At 38.6% G+C, this 19,127-nt stretch overlaps 1 protein-coding gene across 1 annotated transcript; it reads right to left on the bottom strand.

Annotated features, from left to right (window-relative positions):
* Nucleotides 1-388: 388 nt before the first annotated feature.
* On the bottom strand, nucleotides 389-18,876 carry LOC140161392 (N(4)-(Beta-N-acetylglucosaminyl)-L-asparaginase-like). The gene is made up of 10 exons (XM_072184906.1): nucleotides 18,684-18,876; nucleotides 10,861-10,969; nucleotides 9,563-9,610; nucleotides 8,775-8,887; nucleotides 5,207-5,267; nucleotides 4,547-4,598; nucleotides 2,970-3,166; nucleotides 1,866-1,973; nucleotides 1,250-1,383; nucleotides 389-563 (listed from the first exon to the last, which is right to left on the bottom strand). Exons 1-10 carry the CDS (start codon nucleotides 18,826-18,828, stop codon nucleotides 460-462), a joined length of 1,071 nt encoding a protein of 356 aa, XP_072041007.1. The 5' UTR covers nucleotides 18,829-18,876; the 3' UTR covers nucleotides 389-459.
* Nucleotides 18,877-19,127: the final 251 nt, after the last annotated feature.

Here is a 19,127-nt window from a genome sequence, read left to right on the forward strand (position 1 = left end):
AAGACCTGGAATGCAAAGAACATCCTACTTGTCTTATGTGCAAAAACTGTTGGGGGACTTCAACAACTTTTTACTGCTAGATCCATTACCACTTTGGCTTCAAATCTTAGTACATGGAGAAACTTTGTAGTCGCCTGCTTCTTGTCACTATCGACTCATGTTGCACTACAAGGAAAAAATGCATTGTGGGATGTGTACAATATCTTCTCAGGACCGCATCATTATACACGACGGTATGTAGAGATTACCGATTTCTCCTTTATCCATTTCTGTGATTAATACTGATCACATCAGCATGCCTCAATTTCAAGAAGACAACAACATATCTGTGCAATTTTCACCACTCATGTACACTGTAAATATTATTACATATACCGTTTCAAAACTATATTTATGAAAAATAAATGCTTGTTGTATGTTACAAATGATTGCACATGCTCAGTTTGAGCTTGACTATCATCACCTTGATGGCTGTGTGCAGTTGACTTCTACCACTTTGACAGACTTCAAGGAAGGCATCTGGAGGGAGTAATGGAAGCTGCTGAATCCATGACAAGCACCACCTGGAAAATGATGATATAAAGGATGCAAGATGTGTAACATGAATATCAATACATTATATGAGTTAGGCGCCAAAAAAAAACCCCTGTTCTATGGGCGGACGGACCTTTCAAGTAGGGTCAATTGTTTTTTTTTTGTTTTTTTTTCTGGAGGTTAAAATCACCCTAAAATTGAACAAAAATCTGAAAAAAATCGAAAGATGTTTTACAAACATATTTTCTAAATATTTTCAAATGTTCAAATGGCTGGTTTTACATAATTTTTGCCAAATTAAAAAACAAAATGCAAATTCTAAACAGAAATGGGCCAAAGACCACATATTGCAGGGCTGCTGATTTTTTAAAGAAATAAAAAAAATTGGATTGTGGATTTTTTTTTTAATTTTTAAATTCCACAAACTGCAATACCCCATGATAAAAAGAGACCAGTGGAATGCCAAACATATGCGCAATCCTATCAGGTATTCACAAAAGTTAAAACAAGTTACTATTTTTCCTATCCTTACTCAAGGTGGATTTGTGTTCTATAATTAGGCAGAGTTTTTGTATCTGTTCAGATAGAGTGACCAGACTATACTATTTAATCTACTTAAATTTGTAGCAAATAAAGGATTATACCTCATCATGCATCATCAACTTTGGCTGGATTCACGGAGTTTTCTGAAATATTTGATCTAGATATCACTCACCATATAGTCCTTTGTTAGTAGCAGCTACCAGTGCTCCACTGAATGTGGGATATTTCTTGACTATTCTAGCCAACACATCTTCACAGGCTTTGGTGGGACTCATGCCCTGTCGTAGATTCTCCACTGCTTGATAACTGAAATGAACAAAGTAGCTTTAGTTATTTGTGTGCAAATTTTACTGTTCAGTGCATCATAAAATTTTAGCAGCTGCCAATAATCAGTTATTATGATCTGAATATATTTTAAAAGTTACCCAAAATTTATATTTAATATTTTGAAGTTATAAATTTTTTTCACTGCAAAAATTCACAATGTTCTTTTCAGTAGCGAATAAAATGCCCAGATTTCCAGACAATTGTTCCAAAGACCTTTGAATTCTATAAAAAGCTGAATAAAAACTGCCATCTTTCTACACTTGTTTACTTGGAAGAACTGAGAAAGCAGCACCCATTTGAACAATTTGAGGGTTATGACTGCATCTCATCCAACAGTGGTGTTTTCTTATTCTACATATCAGATTCAATTCAATTCAAGAATCACAACTTCATGATATAATGACAAATGCCAGAATTAGCGAAACAAGATCAAAAAATCTTAACAAAAGTGTGCCTCTCACCTTGGAAGGAATCTCATCATGACATCACCATCCCCAGTGGCAGCGGCTCCACCAATATCATTGTCTACATAGGCTCCTGAACCTGTGATAGGCGAATCGCCCACACGCCTGCAAAATATTAGAAGAATAATAGTTATAAATAGCGAAATAAACACATTTTTGAGAGTTCAGTACAACAAATTCAAAACTCTGCTTTAGCAGAGACACCTATCCCTCACTTTCAGGTCATCTGCTTAGATCTTACAAAAGAAAGTGTTTGCTTCCCTAGTTAATTAATGTAATGTGTATAGAACAAACCACAGTTAATCTAATTTTCACCAAAAAAGGCTTTCAGTTATAACTATGCCAATTTGAAGTTATGTACCTTATTGCTTTGGTTTAAATTGGAAAATTGTATATAAGTATAAAATGGCTTTGATTAACATTTGCTAAATTTGTTTAAAAATTAGCTGACTATATAACATCTTCAGGAAGTGTATAGAACACACAAAAAAATGTTTTAGCAGATACTACAAAGAAGCCCCTCAATTTTCCGCTTCAAGAATGTCCAAAAAACACACAAAAAAAAAACACACCAACAAATGTGTGCATGTCTTACTTATCCCAAAAGAGAAATATGACATTTTTCTCTCACAGTAAAACTAAATAGAGCATTGAATGCTCAGCACTCTGATATGAACTTGACTGCATAGTGTTTACTCAGAACCCATGTCATGATTTTGGCCCAGTGAAAATGAAATTTGGCACACAGGAATTTGACATTCTGTAATACATTTAGTCCATTTGATGAATTTTTGAGCCAAAATTGTGCCCTGAAGTGGGGCAAATTCATCATTTGTCACACTCAATTTCTAGATAGAGTAAACACTGCTACAAATATTCATATATACCAAAGATGATAACTGACTGGAATTCATTACCAGAACCCATCACAAACATCTCAAAACCAGAAGCCTTCAAATCGGTACTACAGGACCACTACAGAAATACAAGAAATCAAGCAAGCCAGACCAATAGAGCAAAAGTACTGTACATGCGCAAACACACCGCTGACCGTTTGACTCCAGCCAGGAGTGTTGGCCAGTACAACTACCAAGTACTTACCCTGGAACTTTATGACTGGCTCCATTGGTTGATGTTCCTCCTGCCACATTGCCATCTTCATCAATGACAATCATCCCTATGGTATCATGATTGTGTTCATCTACATTCATATTGACACGCTGCTGTTGCTTACCAGCTTGCTTTTCCTTCAGATTACTGGGATGGTAAGGTCCGCAATGCTTTTCAGGAAGCACATTCTATAAAGAAAGAAGTAAATATTATATGCGATTGCTTTAAGTTTATGGATATCCATTGCTTTAGTACTCTGATCCATGTGTCTAGATTTTTTTTCCTGATCATTATACACTTAGGCAGATCAATTTTAGGCCAAAAAAAAAATATTGTTGTGTTGCCCTCAAGTGGAAAAATGGGAAATTTGGGTAGGACGGTCGGATTTTTTTTTTTTTTTTTCTTTTTTTTTAAACCTTCAGTTTTTAAAAATCCCCTCAAATAATGCTTGTTCAATTAGGGGACATTTGTCAATTTTGACTTCTGGATACCTGTTAGACAACAATTAAAGACTAGTCTTACAATAAAATATTAATTTTAAGTGAAAAACATTGAGTTTTTGAACAAATCTGTAAAGATCATCATTCCAAAAAAAAAAAAAAAAAAAAGTGCGACCCTGATTTTTTAGGATTTAGGGTAGGACGGTTGAGGGCAACACAACAAATTTTTTTTTTGGCCTTATTTGCAGCCATTCTGTATAATACTTTAAAACTTGTTTAATGATATACTTTAGTTCTCTTGTGTGTGTAAATAAATACTTGAATTCTTTTGAAATCAGCACTACATAGATAACTCAGAACATCGAGTTATGTGTGAGCACTTTTTATGTGTATCATCTCTTTGAGCATTCTTTGGTTTCCGATTTCGGATGTTATTGATTACATACCTCTAAGTCTTCAAGTGAGCATAAAATATTCTTTAAATCTTTGTTATGTCACTCATCATACACACACACCCCCACCCCCAAACACCCACTTTGCTAGAAAAAAACTCATGTGTGTATGCTCCCCAGTTAGAAAGTATGGAATCAGATATGTGTACATTGTCTGACTCTGTATGTAACTATGCAATGTCTAACTAATGCCTTTAGTGCCCTCTAGGGCGTTATATAGCCCCATTTTTTAGCATACTAAGAAAATCGGGAATATCCCCATTTGCGGGGATATCCCCATTTGCAGGCAGGCGTATCCCCAGTTTATCGAGATGGAACAAATGTATCCCTGTTTCACACAAAACAAACGCACCCCACCCTATACACACACCCACCCCACCACCCCTACTTGTAAAGCTACAAGATCTACAATATCAGCGCTAATTTCTACACAATACCAAGTTAAATCAATTGAAAATCAGTTATGGTAGAGTCATTTAAAAATTTTTTCAATTGGTGTACGAATTACAGCATGTCTTGCCATTTCTCAAATATTACCATGGCATTTAAGCATACATCGCATTTTCAATTAATTCAACAAAAATTGAAGGCGTCGCTGTAGGAGCAATCACACATTATGGCTTTGAAGTGTCTTGCAGTTTCTTAAGCATACATCACATAACCCCCTTTTATTTACCTGTCGAAAGTTTGGTTGACAGTCCTTTGCTTTCCATTTCTTGTACTTCTCACTGTATAAAGTCAAAATGAACAAACAGGTTGGGCTTCGAATGTAAATTATCATGGTACAATTACCCACCCACTCCCAAATTCTGTTCTCCCATATTTAACTTACTGTATACACATGGTCAAGAGATATAAAACAAGCCTTTCAAATCCAGACTTGTACTTCCTCTCTGCCTTTGATAAAGATCCTGATATGATCGAAAGCTCAGGCCATTAACCAAATTTGAATTCATTCTATAATGTTGATTTCATGTGATTGACAGACGCATGAACTACACCGGGTACATTACTCATTTTGTTTTATTAATAATAATGTCCAAACCACAACATACAAAATATACACTGGTTTAGTTTGTTAAGAAGAACATATAAGGCTGCAAGCATACAACCAGATTCCTATTGCTGCCAACCCAACAGGTACACTGCTGCCCAGCTACTATGTGGCTACTCTAGAGTACCAGTGCAGTACCAATCCAGTACCAGTGTGTGTACTGTATGTGTGATTCCAATGTGTGTATTCTAAACTATCCGCATAGCCACAAGTACTCCAGAGTACCTACCAGTGAAGTAGCTGGGCAACTGTGTATGTGCATAATATGGAAACATGACTTACATTGATGAATTTGTAGAGAGACTCTCATTATGAAATCCCATTTCAATGGCAAAGTTAGTTGCTGTTGAGATAGAAAAGTAGAAATACATACAATTATCTGAACTTGCTAACACTAAAAACACCAACTTTGGTTCTTGATACAAGTCATATATCGAGGGCTCAGTGCAACAAAGACTTGTGTCCATTAGGTCTCGTGGATAAGGTTATTCATAAGCATGATTGTATACACACATTACCCAGGGGGAGCTAATGGAGATAAGGCTTTGTTGCACTGAGCACTCGATATCATCAATTTCCAAATACTTATTGTCTGTACCAGTCCTCCTTTTGTAAACATCCTGCCCCATAATTTTTTCAATGAAAAACGGGACTGAAATACACAAAATGTCCATGCCATATTGTGTTAGTAAGCGTAAAACTTGCATCAGTGCTGGGCTATTCTAACTTGGACTTCCATCCAGTTCTATGTATACAAAAATTATGTGTACCAAAATTATGGTAGAATTTCACTAGAAGATCACATTCTTCTTTGAACAAGTTCATTTGGAATGTTGGATTGAACTGTAAACATGGTTTGTTTTGAACAATTCCAGTGCAAAATGATGTTGATCTACTCACATTTTCAGTGATGTTTCACCACTACACTAGTGGTTTCTTCAGACTGCAACTCATCACATCCAGACTGCTTCCTTTTATAGGCAACAGTAGCCGTTGAGGGCATGATGAGTTGGTCAAAGATGTTGATTCTCTGCATACACTGTGTGATGAACGCCAGCGTGTTCGTAATACGCAAGTAAATCAAACCTTGCCAACTCACTCATGATTGGGTAGTATTGAAGAAGGCGCAACCGAATGAGGCGCAACCGAATGCCAATTGGGAGTCACCGACGCTACCTGTGGGGGGGCGGCACATTGCCAGCCCAAGGGCTTCCAGCCCCAAGGGGTCTGCGGGGTTAAAATATTGATTCTCAGTCAAATCTTTCTTCCACCTCCGCTTCGGCCCCAGCGGGGACCCACATGGGGTTGGCCCCCGCAGCCGGCACAAACCCTTCACGATATTCTTCCCATGGGACTTCCGCGTTTACCACCGGTGCTCGATACAGGGAAGCATTTGGTGCTGGATGTTTATCTCTATTATGCTTCACTAGTTTTGAGGGTCTAATTGTCCAGTAGGTGCATAGAGGGCAGGAGTGCTTTTTCTTGTGCTTCTGCTGCTTGTGCTTTATGATTTCCTTTTTTGTGTGTGTTTTGTATTCATTACACACTCCACACATGAAAACGCTCAATGGGGCTACCAAGACCGAGTTATCTAGTCGGGGCATGATCTATAAAAGAAACAAATTTTGACCGCTGGGTTGTTAATCTTATTTACTGATTGATAGCCTCGTGGTCAAAATTTTAGGCCCACTAGCCTAATTTTATTTCTTAAAATGCTATTTTAAATTCTACTTTTCCAAAATAACAATTATTTGGTTTATTTATTTACAAGGTTTTAAAACTAACAACACTAACAATTTGTTTTAACATTTACATGTGCAGCTGCCCCAGACTGGGTCGCAAATTTCATGGGTTTCTCATTCCATCCCAAACCATCTAGGTTTTGTGGTAACTCTACCACTTTTAGTTTCAGCGCTAATTTTGGTTTTCCTAGTGTTTTCACCCTTTGTTGGAGTAACAACAGGACTTGACCAGTCCAGCTTTAACCAGTCCAGCTTTAACTTTTCCACATTCACCACTATTTTCCTAGCTTTGGGATAGAGCTGGATTCGATACAACACATCATTGATTTTCTCAATTACCAGATATGGGCCTTCCCAAAAGGTTTGGAGTTTGGGACATACACCTTTTCTTTTTGCAGGCCTATAATACCACACACGGTCGCCCACAGCAAAAACTGTTGCACTTGATTTGCGATTGTAATAATGCTTTTGCTTCTTGCTAGCTACCGCATTATTCTCACGAGCCTGATTATGAACTAAGTGCATACGCTCTTTCTGCTTTTCCACAAATTCGTGCAGTCCCATTTCCTCCCTTTCGTATTCTGCTTGACCATGAATGATATCAATTGGCATACGACAATTCCATCCGAGCATCAATTCATTTGGGGAGTATCCTGTACTCTTTTGCACTGTGGACCTGTACGCCATCATGATATATGGTAATTGCAAATCCCAATCTTTTTGAGTTTTACTTGTATACAGTTTCAATGAGTGTTGTAAAGTTCGATTTCACCGCTCTATGAACCCATTTCCTGCTGGACGAAAACTAGTGGTACGACTTTTCTGGATACCTAAAAGGTCACACAATTCTTTGAAAAGTTTGGACTCAAAATTTCAATCAGAGTGAATCTGTTTTGGTATACCAAAAATGCTGAACACATGTACAATTAGAGCATTAGCAACTGTTTCGGCTTCTTGATTTGAAATTGGAATAGATTCTATCCACTTGGAGAAATAATCATGACGCATAAAATGAAACGATTTCCTAGATCCGACACTGGGAGTGGGCCCAGTATGTCTATCCCAATCCGTTCCAACCGGGTACTCGCAGGTGTAATTTTCATGGCAGACCTAGCGCTAGTTTGCGGTTTCTGTTTTTGAATGCATTTTGGGCATTTTTGTATCCATTCAACTACATCCCGAAAGTAACCCGCCCAAAAATAGCGTTCCCTAACACGAGCAAATGTCTTCTCCTGGCCCAAATGCCCAGCACTCTTTGCATCATGCAATTGCTGTAAGGCGCCATTACGCAATTTGGCGGGAAGCACTAAGTTTACTGTGGATGGCGAGAATGGAGAAGCAATTCCTACTCTTCGAATAATTAAAAGTTCTTAGCAAATAAATGCTGGAAATTGGCAAATAATTTAGCAATTGCCTCTCACGTACCTTGGTTTAATTAAGACTTTAGTATTTTAGCACTTTAATCCAAATGATTTGGATTTCTCTCGGTTTGTCTTCATAACCAAAATATGTGTGTAGACATGGTTCTAACTCTAAACAAGAAATGCCTTTTAAAAAAGACAGCATCCCGATGGAAGTCCATGTTAATTATTTTTGTTTCAACAAGTAATCGTGGAAAGATTTTAGGCTTGTGCTCGTGTTGTTTTAGTTCTTGTATCTACCCCCTCCCAGGTTTATTACAAATTTTTCATTATTGTATCCATGGTCGTGCGTTCGCATTGTACTTTGAAATATGCAACGAACGAAATTGGTCGCATCGCGTACAGCTGTTGGCAGCTGTGTCCATTAAATTGGATTTTTTACTTTTAGTATACCGATTTCTTGTACTTTCAGACTTTTATTCCTCATTCAAATGTGGGTCAATAGTAACAAAAAAGAGCTCATTTGAACAGGGTACTGGTGTTCTTTTCAGGGATCATCTCAAAATGCTTATCGACCCAAGTTTTTGACATATTTTGAGTGTTTGAAAATGGCGTCTTTGGAACGGGAATCAACAGTGAAGAATTGTGTGAATCTCTGTGATTACTAGACTGGTTCTCAAGTACCCGGATGTTTCATTAGTATCATGGGACTGCTTATAAATCTTCTCTGCTCTTGACCCATCTTACCCGATTCCCCTACGAGAAGTGTGTGTTTAGTGTACATCATAACAGCCCTTGCAACAGATATGGCACTCTTGATCCGTCTTAGCTGTGCAACTGAACCTACATCATGAGTAACACTGAAAAGATGAGAAATATACATTAAATATATAAACTTGGGCAATGGTATGAGTGTAGTATCAATACAAAATTGTATACTGCATTTGCGAATAGCATCAATCAAAGAAATACAAGGAGTAATGTGCACCCATAAAGATGCAATACTTCCATGTATTTTACCTAAATTTTAACATAATTTTTTTGTTATACCCGGCTATATGATATATACATCACGGTTTTGAGAGAATACTTTATAATCAAAATGACTGTTTTTATAATCAAAATGTCTGTGAAAATAACATTATAGCTGTTATTTTCAGGTTTCCTAACTAAGTAATTCAGGTCTTGTCTTTTGAAAATTGCTGGCGAGTGACAAATCACTCTCCTCAAAACTTGTCAGGTGAGCTGTAGGCGAGTGATTTTAATCACTTGTATTATTATTACACCAAATGTAGGCGAGTGATAAAAAGCTCTCCTCAACTTCATTTTAGGCGAGTGATGGTGAGTGATCACTCTCACTCGCCTCAAAAGACAAGGCCTGAGTAATTGAAGATCTGCAACATGAATGTAGAAAGAATTCATTTAAATTCAAATTTATATTTTGAAAATCAAGTTCTGGATGCACCACTACCAAAATTGAGGAGGGCAAGATGATTGCCAATAATTTGAAGTGTGCTTCTGGTATAGACACTTACCCATCCATTATCATAGCATCCAATGTGCTCTCACCAGTTTCATCAGGGCTGATGAATAAAAGAAAGTACGGACAAAAATGTGTACAAAATATTTAGGGGTGAAAATAAACATTGACAATCTTGGATTGAGACTTTCTAGTGTAAAATTGTCTGTATTTTATGATTTTGGCAGTTAAAAAGCTGTATTTAAAAAAATTGTCTGTATCTAATGACTATAATGGCCAAAAAGCTCTATTTGGTATTGTTACATGGGCAAAAATGCATTTTTTGGACAATTGTCAAAATACAACTAATTTTTCATAATTTTGTAAAATATCAAATAATACAATATGCACCTATTAATTCCATCATATCAAAAAATGGTTGCATCTTTTGCATTTCTGACTTCAGATTCAGATTCTACACAATATTTTACCCTAGAAAATGTGTTTTTTATCATTGAAAAAGCAGCTTCAATTTTTGGCCATTTTGTCTGCGAAACCGTGCTAACAGGTATTTACCGCTTATAAAGCTAACTGGGTTTGTCAACAAGTATAAACTTTGGGGTAAATATTAAGAGTAATATGCAATTCCAGTTGAAATCCATACATCCCTTATGGGAAGACTTGACCTTAATCTTCCACACATGGTACATGTGTATTTCAAATGGGTTACTGGAATGGGTGACTCCATTTAAAATCTACACCCCTTGTTTGGGAGATTAAGGTCAAGTCTGCCATAGGGGTGTATGGATTTCAACTGTAACAGCCCAATGCATGCTCTGAGCAGAGCAACTAAACAATACAATATCTGACCTAATTAGCATCCCTCCTCAAATAACTGCCCTTCCATATTTTGAACATAACTGTCTTAGCGCCCCCTTGTCATTGCATATAATACAGGTTTGACTCCTTTACCTTTTTTGCTAAAACAAAAAAGGAAGGCAGGTTTTATTTCAAACTCTAATGGTGACCCGCAGGTCAAATTGCTAGAATTGGACATTAACCACACCTAAACTGACACAATGCAATTTGCAGGCAGCAGCTTAATCAGCGCCAATATTGCAACATTGAAACAAACAACTATACAAACATCCAATCCAACCCAACCCCATCCCCCAGTACGCAATGAGGATAAAGTGCCTTGCCCAAGGACACAACACGTTGGCACGAGCGGGGCTCGAACTCGCAACCTATTGATTATGAGTCAGGCGCCTTATCCACTCGGCCACACATGCTCCCACTGGCAAATTACATGTAGCCTCCTGCCAACCTTGCACCAATACCCTATTGTATGATTTGTATCATTGCACTGCTTACCTTCCCCCATATCCTACTGTACCATCACACTGCTCTACTTCACAGACAGAACAACCTTGTTCCACAGCATCAAGGACAGAACCATCACCAGAACTGATTACTTCCCAAGCTGAAATTACAAACAATTTACAACTTGATTTTTACAAAGCTGGTATACAAAAAAAAGTTCAAGAATTTGTTCAATCAATACAAGGCTTTCCCTTTCAAAGCTAAATTTAAACTAGGTTTTGTGAAATTAGTGCTTCAATAGGTTGCGCCGCGCATATAAGTGTCGCATATAGGGGCCTCCCCGATTTTATATGTTGACAAACACTTTTGCAATTGCAATTTTACACAGAAATGAATGGTAAAAAAATAACATAATAATATTACAAACTTATACGAAATAAAGACCTCCCTGAGCACCGAATTTTGCAAAAAGTCGATGATATGTACATGTTTCTTTCTTTCTTTCTCCCTTTTTAGTGCTGACTTCTATAAACGAAGATAACTCGCACTGGCTTTACGTGCACAGTAGTTGTACCTATGCACGATCCTGAAACCTAGGATTGATTGCAGATACATGTATCAGAACCGGGGATGGTCCCCCTTCTCTTTTCGAATAGCTCTGACACTTTAACGTGCACAGGGTTTGACTCTTCCTGTACACGGGACCAACCGCTTTACGTGACATCCGAATCACGGACGTTGCACATACACTACCTATATCTGCACGTGCTAAGCAGTGTATGGGGGCGAGAAGAAATTCTACAATTAAATTCTGTGATGAAACTGGACTTAATTGTTGGATTTCTGACCATAGGACAGCCTTCAAGCTTTCCAAAGGTTAAATATCATGTAGTTTCAGATTTTGGCACTTAAAACTCCCTATCTCCCTTCAAAACTGGGAGGTTTAAGGCTAAACAATCACAAACTTACTGCCAATACCTCCCTCTAGAGCAAGTTTATGTTTATTTAGCCCTAAAGTGTCCCCATTTTGAAGGACTTATTTTTTTTAGAGCAAATATTCACTCATATTTCAGGATTTCGGGCAGAAATATGCCTGTACATTGCTATGGGGAAAATTTTCAAGTTGATAATTATGCATTTTTTTTATGTCAGATTCAGTTTCTACACAAAATTTCAACCTAGAAAATGTTCCTTTAAGTAGGATATCTTTCACTTTATGTTTTCACCATTCTGGCCAAAAAAAGTAAGTCAAAGCTTGAATGCTGTCATAGGAACTTTTTGGGAGGGAAGAGAATTTTCACCTAAGGCAAGCCCAAGGCTCGAACCCTCGCCGATCGTATCTCCCGGCCGACAGCGCAACACCTTAACCGCTCGGCCATCTCGCCCTTTTTTTTTTTTGGCCTAACAGTCCTCGAAGTAAACTTTAGAAATCTAAATGATATAAAGTGTATATGTACATGTATATACATGTACATTTGATGATTTGTACGAATGTACGTACATGTAGCTGGGATGGAATGCCGACGATCAATGGACTGATTTTTTAGTGCGTTTTGAGGAAAAAATCCATATGGCATATCTCACTTCAATACGTCCATGAAAGGTCAAAATTTTCAATTGATCGTTGGCTTTTCATCCCAGCTACATATAGTACACATCATCAGATTTACTAAAATGAATAAATCAATTTTTAATCACAAAAATTTGCCATAAACATGCAGACATAGACCTTACTATTAACTTGTACGGTACATATTTCGAGGAGCATATTAATTAACAAACACCAAATTGGTGTCGTATGACCTTTGACATGCATGCATTCTTTTGTCGAGAGTGACATGGTCTTTCAATTCGTGCCGAGTGTCCTTGCCATGGCCGACTTGACTATGCTTCAGTGGTCATGAAAGGATTCAATAGAACCTCTGCCCCACTAATCCCAAGCTATTGTCTGAAATTGCTCCTCGGAAGATGTATCATAAGAACTCAGTCCTCAAATGATAGTCATATAACGACCAAAAGATAAATGACTGACTACATGTATCACATGATCATTGAGGACTGAGTTCCACAGTCTAATAAACATGATGATGATAAAATGTGTAATATCACGAATTTCAAAAAAATTAAATATCAAAATAATTAGATATCAGGTCATTCTTTGTATTCAGAATGCAATTCGATAAGTCTGATGTGCTATAATGTCCCACAAAAAATACTGTCTAAACGCTCATACCCCACCCCTTTAAAAAAAACTACATACAATACATTATAGTAGGGATGACCAATGAACCATCAACTTGATTAGAACGCTCCCATAGACATGCAGGGAGCTCAACTGTGCAATGCTTGCACAGACATTTCTAAATTGATCTCATTCTTTTATTTTTCAATATTTTTCTGTAAAAATTGGAGAAGTGAATGCCAATTATATTTTGTAACTATCTTGCAAATTACAGCAACACAACTGATTTCATTTTCCTGTAAGTGCGAGTAAAAATTGGTCCATCGCCACAGTGCGTTTAATTGCCAGTGGCTGAGTTCAGCACTGCTCAAGAATGGCACAAAATATTCATGTCAATAATTTCAGGTGAAAAACGTGGCCTACTGAGCTGTAATTTGGCAGAGTTGTCAGTAATACCTCTATCATACCCTCTGTAAAAAGGAAAAAAAATGAACAAGTAGATCTTGAGTTACAAATTAAATCACCAGCTTCCCTTTGGAATTTTCATACTCCTTTCGAATCATGCTAAGAAGACACATTTCTGAACATAAATGTGAAGTTTCATGCTCATTCGATGTATTTTTCACCTGATTTCAACCCTAAACGTTTTCTTAAATTTAGGCCTATACCATCTACAACTTGCTGCTGGCTATACCTTGTTTAGAACTTTCAAAAGAAGTACCTGAATGTGCAACCATAACTGTTTCAAAATAGCCCATGAAAGTCATGCAGGTGACTCGAGGTCATGCATTGAATTGGTTTGAATGAAGAATACTACCGGAACCAGCACCTTTTGTTAGAAGTCACACATGAGCATGATGAGTGAAGTGGATAACCTCTATTGTTGTGAATGAGTCAATGACCTTCAATGACACTTAAGATTTTGTTTCTTCTCTTCTTCTTCTTCCTTTGAAGTACAGTCCTCTCTACGAGAGTATTGTCGTACTGTGTGCAGTGCAAATGTGGCGAGCAGGAACACGACTTCCAGTGATGCTCTTGGAGAAACTATTTACAGGTGCAGAATAGGGTGCAAGTAAAACCAAAACCACTGGGCGGTTAGCGGAGTGTCAGCGGGTTCAGCCTACTCCTGAAGGAATCCAGGGATTCGGCTGACACTACCGAGGCAGGAAGTTGGTTCCACAGGCAGATGGTGCTGGGAAAGAAGGAGTGCTGGTAGGCTAAGATCCTGCAGTGCTGTTGCTTAAATTGCATCGGGTGACCTCTGGTTGACACGGTGGATGGAATGAAGAGAGGTGGGCGGATGGAATGGCCACAAGCCCATAGACGATGCGGTAAAGCATGATCACTTTGTTATGGGCTCGTCTTTCATAGAGAGTTTTCCATTGCAGGGCTTCTAGCATTTTGGTAACACTGTGCCTCTGGTGGTAGTCAGATTTAACGAATCGGGCAGCTCTTCGTTGAACCATGTCTAACCGGGTCACGAGATCCTTTGGATGGGGGTCCCAGACTGATGAAGCGAATTCCAGAGTAGGGCGAACATAGGCGTTGTAAGCTTGTTCCTTGATCTTGGCTGGACACTTCCTGAGATTCCTTTGTAAGAACCCTCTGGTACTATTTGCCTTCTTGCAGATATTATTGACGTGAGGTTTCCAGCTTAGGTTTTTATGAATGGTGACACCTAAGTATTTGGCTTCATCAACGGTGCGGAGAGTTGTTCCATGGATAGAATACTGGGCGTTAACAACTTTCTTCTTGTTGGTAATTGAAGCACCTCGCACTTGTCTGGGTTGAAAGCCATCTGCCATGTCTTCTCCCATGTCTGAAGACGAGCCAGGTCATCCTGAAGGGCAGAAGCATCATGGTCCGATCTGATTGGTCGATACAAGAGTGCATCGTCGGCAAAAAGACGTATGTTGGATGTGACGGCTTCTGGTAGGTCGTTTATAAAAACCAAAAGAGGAGGGGACCTAGCACTGTCCCTGTGGGGCGCCAGATGTGACCTCTGATGTGCAGCTCTTTTTACCTTCCAAGATGACTTGTTGGGTGCGGCCTGATAGGAAGTCACGAATCCAGGACAGGAGATGTCCGCATGCGCCCGACATGGTGGAGTTTCAGTAGGAGTCGTTCGTGGGGAACCCGGTCGAAGGCCTTGGAAAAATCTAGTAGGATGGCATCAACTTGTTCTTTATCGCGAAGGCCCTCGGCCAGGTCTTGGATGGTAAGCAGAAGCTGAGACTCACAAGAATGCCTCTTCCTGAAGCCAAATTGCTTACTGGTAAGTATACCATGTTCATCAAGATGGTGTATTATCTGGCTGTGAAGGATATGTTCCATGAGCTTACAGATGATGGAAGTTAATGATATGGGACGGTAGTTCTCTGGTTTGTGTTTATCGCCTTTTTTAAGAATTGGTGAGACATCTGCTGACTTCCATTGAAGTGGAATCTTGCTTTGATGTAAAGAAGCTTCAAACAACAGCGTCAACGCTGGGGCCAACTCATTAGCTCCTTCCTTCAGAAGGTAGGCAGGAATGTTGTCGGGGCCTGAAGCTGAGAATGGCTTAACCTTAGCCAGCAGTTTGCGAACTCCTTCAACTCTGATGGTGAATTGAGGTACCTCAGGATGGATACTTGGACCCAAATTTGGGAGGTTGGTTGTATCTTCGTCGGTAAAGACGGAGACGAATTGATCGTTAAGCATGTTCGCCTTGACAACACTATCACTTTGTAGGAGACCATCCTTCATAAGTGGTGCGACGCGAATTTTCACATCTGTTATTTTTTATAAACGACCATAGTTTTTTGGAGTTTCCAGATGAATCAACACATATCATATTGTTGACATAATTATTGTGTTTAGGCGACAGTCAGATTGCATTTGTTTTTTCAGACTTATGTATCTGGAGCGGTCGTTTTTGGACTTGGTCTTCTTAGCTTTCATGAAGGCTCTCTTTTTTCTCCTAGCAAGTTTTTTCAGATCGCTATTGATCCACGGCTGGTTGAAGCGAGTGGTAGACATTTTGGAAGGAACACAATCTACCAAGGTTTCTTGCATGTTGGTGGAAATTTGATTCCACAAGTTATCAACAGGAGTATCAATTGAGTTAATCATGATAAAGTTGGTAGAAAAATCAGACAAGTTACTTTTAACTTTCGACATGTCAGCTTTTTTCCACAGAAGCAGTTTCCTGCGCACTGGTTTCTGGCGCTTAGCCCGGACATCTGAGATGGTCAGGACCATTTCATGATCACTAAGAGCTGGTAGTGGAACACACTTGCTGATAAGAGCTGGTCTATTTGTTAAAAATAAGTCCAATGTATTGTCTAGTCTGGTGCAAAAATCCACTATCTGGGTGAGGCCCAAATCTTGGAAAGTTGAAAGGAAGCACTCATTTATTGACAGTTTATACTGATGACCGGCGATTGCATCATTAGGCCATGATATGTCTGGAAGGTTAAAATCACCGCTGACCCACACCGTGGCAGAAGGAAATTTGGTGATGATATCACGTATGGCTTGACACAAAAACTGGGCATATGGTAAATCATTTCTCGGTGGTCTGTACGCAGAGATGATCACAAGGGGCTGTTGCTGGTATAACTCAACTTTGGTGGCAACTATTTCACAATCTGTCTCTAACTTGATTTGGCTACCAATAAGATCATTTTTGATCGCCAATAAGACTCCGCCGTAACCATCTGGACGATCTTGGCGAATAGGAGCGTTGTAACCAGGAGGCATCATCTCGCTGCTAAACATACCAGGTTTCAGCCACGTTTCGTTAGCAATAATAACATCAGGTTGGCTAGAATCGACCGCTTCCCAGAAAGCCTCCTTCTTGGATTTCAAACTTTGAAGGTTGACAGATAGTGTTTTAAGTGGTCTAGAAACATTCTTCCTCCCTGTAGGTCTTTTAATGGGGGATGAACGCTGTAGGGGAGAGCCAATATCAGAGCCATCAGTTGTACTACCAGATGAACTACGTCTAATACTGCGCTCAACATTTCCCGGTGTCAGATCGTGGGATGATTTGTTATCCATACTAGCCAATGTGTCAAATTTGTTTTCAGTTTCAGATACATAAGAGTCAAAAGGGGCGATGAGTAATTCGGAGTGTCACAACTTGCACAAATCCAGGTAACATCCGAACTATTCAGTCTGTCATAGGTTTCATGTGACATACCCATACAATCCGTGTGGAACCAGGTGTCGCAGGTGTCACATGCAACAGCCATTCTAGTGCGTGACCAACGCACAGCTTTTTTACAAACACCGCAAGGGTATTTGGGGGCATAGGGCCCAGGGTTTGACTCAGTATCACATGATTGAGTTATCAGCAGAATACTTAAGTACAACAGGACCAGTTTTCTACTTGAATGGGTTTCAGTAGCACTTGGATAAAAGATTGAGTCAATTGACGAGCAGACACTTGACGAAAGAGAAGCTTGAAGAAATTTATGGTAATTGAAGTGGTTTGATTCAGTTAAACTTGCAGCTGGGTACCAGGCACTAACAAAAAGTACCACTTTGATTCAGTTTATATGGCGTTTTATACTGTTCTTCCATGACAAAGTTACTGGCCAATGATGATATCACCAAGAGTGATAAAAGTAGGTGAAAATCAAACATGATTGGTACTGACCTTAAAGTTAACTGGAATACATGGGAAAGGATGCAAAAATAGCAGACTGCAAAGTGCTGTTGGCTGGCAAGGCAAGTCTATGTCAGGTTTAATTTGGTAAACAAACCTGCTATACTACATACGGTACATGATACGATCGTAATGATGGAGGATGGTCGCCATTTACATGCATGAATGAACTCACCGCCACTGTAGACACATGACACACACACAACCAAAACAACACAGATCGGTTGAAAAATACTTTGGATGAATGATGACTTCCTTGGAGAAAACAATCTACAGAGTCAGATAATTCCAATCCAGGAAGAAGCTGGAAATATACTATGGTAACAGGAACCAGGAATAAATCACAGATACTGCTAAATAAAGGATTTTGTAAGGTAGAAAACTGGAGCAAAATTAAAAGTCGTGTTCCCGCGGTCGTGACCTTTGAACCTTGTTTGCATACACCTGCTAATTGGCCATATTAAACCCAATAACATTGAAATTTTTGGTTGTAAAAAAAAGGTCACCTGGAGCTGGACTTAGTGCAATTTTGATTTTGTGCCATATCGGCCATCTTGGATGATTTTTGGCAAATGTTCTCTAAATGCATGATTTCAATGCCTCGGTTTGAAAAAATAATTTATGCCATTGACTAGTAAAGTGCCATTTCATAAGAAACCCTTTGATACTTTCACAATATGCTTGTTTCATGTTTGCATATATCATATGTTAAAATAAAGAAATATATAAAGGTAAATATATGCTTATGCCAATTTTGCTCCCAATTGCTATTTTTGGACCTTGTCATTTTATTTCGTTGCAATGACCGGTCAGAATGCAATGGAAAACTTTGAAAATTCATAATTCGAAAAGTTTTTGACCGATTTTGACCATTTAACCACCAAAATACTTCTGTTGATGAGTTCTATCCAGAAAACAATCTTTTGTAGCAATAGGGGCAACATGAAATTTTGATGGTTATCCCTAATTATAGGCCATGACTTTGGCCCATGAGGCTAACTTAACTACTAACACATAAATTTTCATGATTGATAAGCTTACCTTTTTGCGTTGCATTTGTAAACGCCCATGTGTTAATGACAAGTGGTAGCACTTCTGCCGAAAATACAACAGCAATTACATGAAAGCTGAGAAGTAAAAATAAAAGAAAATATGACATTTTGAACCCTTTTTGTGCATCAATCATGCTTCAGTTCCATCAACATCAGATCACATGGTTTGTGTTTGTGTTTGTATACCGAATTACTCCACGTATAGCAGGTTATTAATATTAATGAAGTGACGTCATGCACCGTGTTTCGTGGACAAATAACTCTGCTGAAAACGTATTGAGTCAGTTAGGCCTACTGCTGATAAGTTCAGTAGATTATAGTAGATGAGTAAATGTATTTTTATCATTGACATTGTAGTTATAGTTGTAATCACATTTTTATAATCATTTATAATTGTAGTTGGATTATAGTTGCATTTATAGTTGCAGTTAGA

This window comes from Amphiura filiformis, chromosome 9 (genome assembly GCF_039555335.1).
Source record: "Amphiura filiformis chromosome 9, Afil_fr2py, whole genome shotgun sequence".
Lineage (NCBI taxonomy): Eukaryota > Metazoa > Echinodermata > Ophiuroidea > Amphilepidida > Amphiuridae > Amphiura > Amphiura filiformis.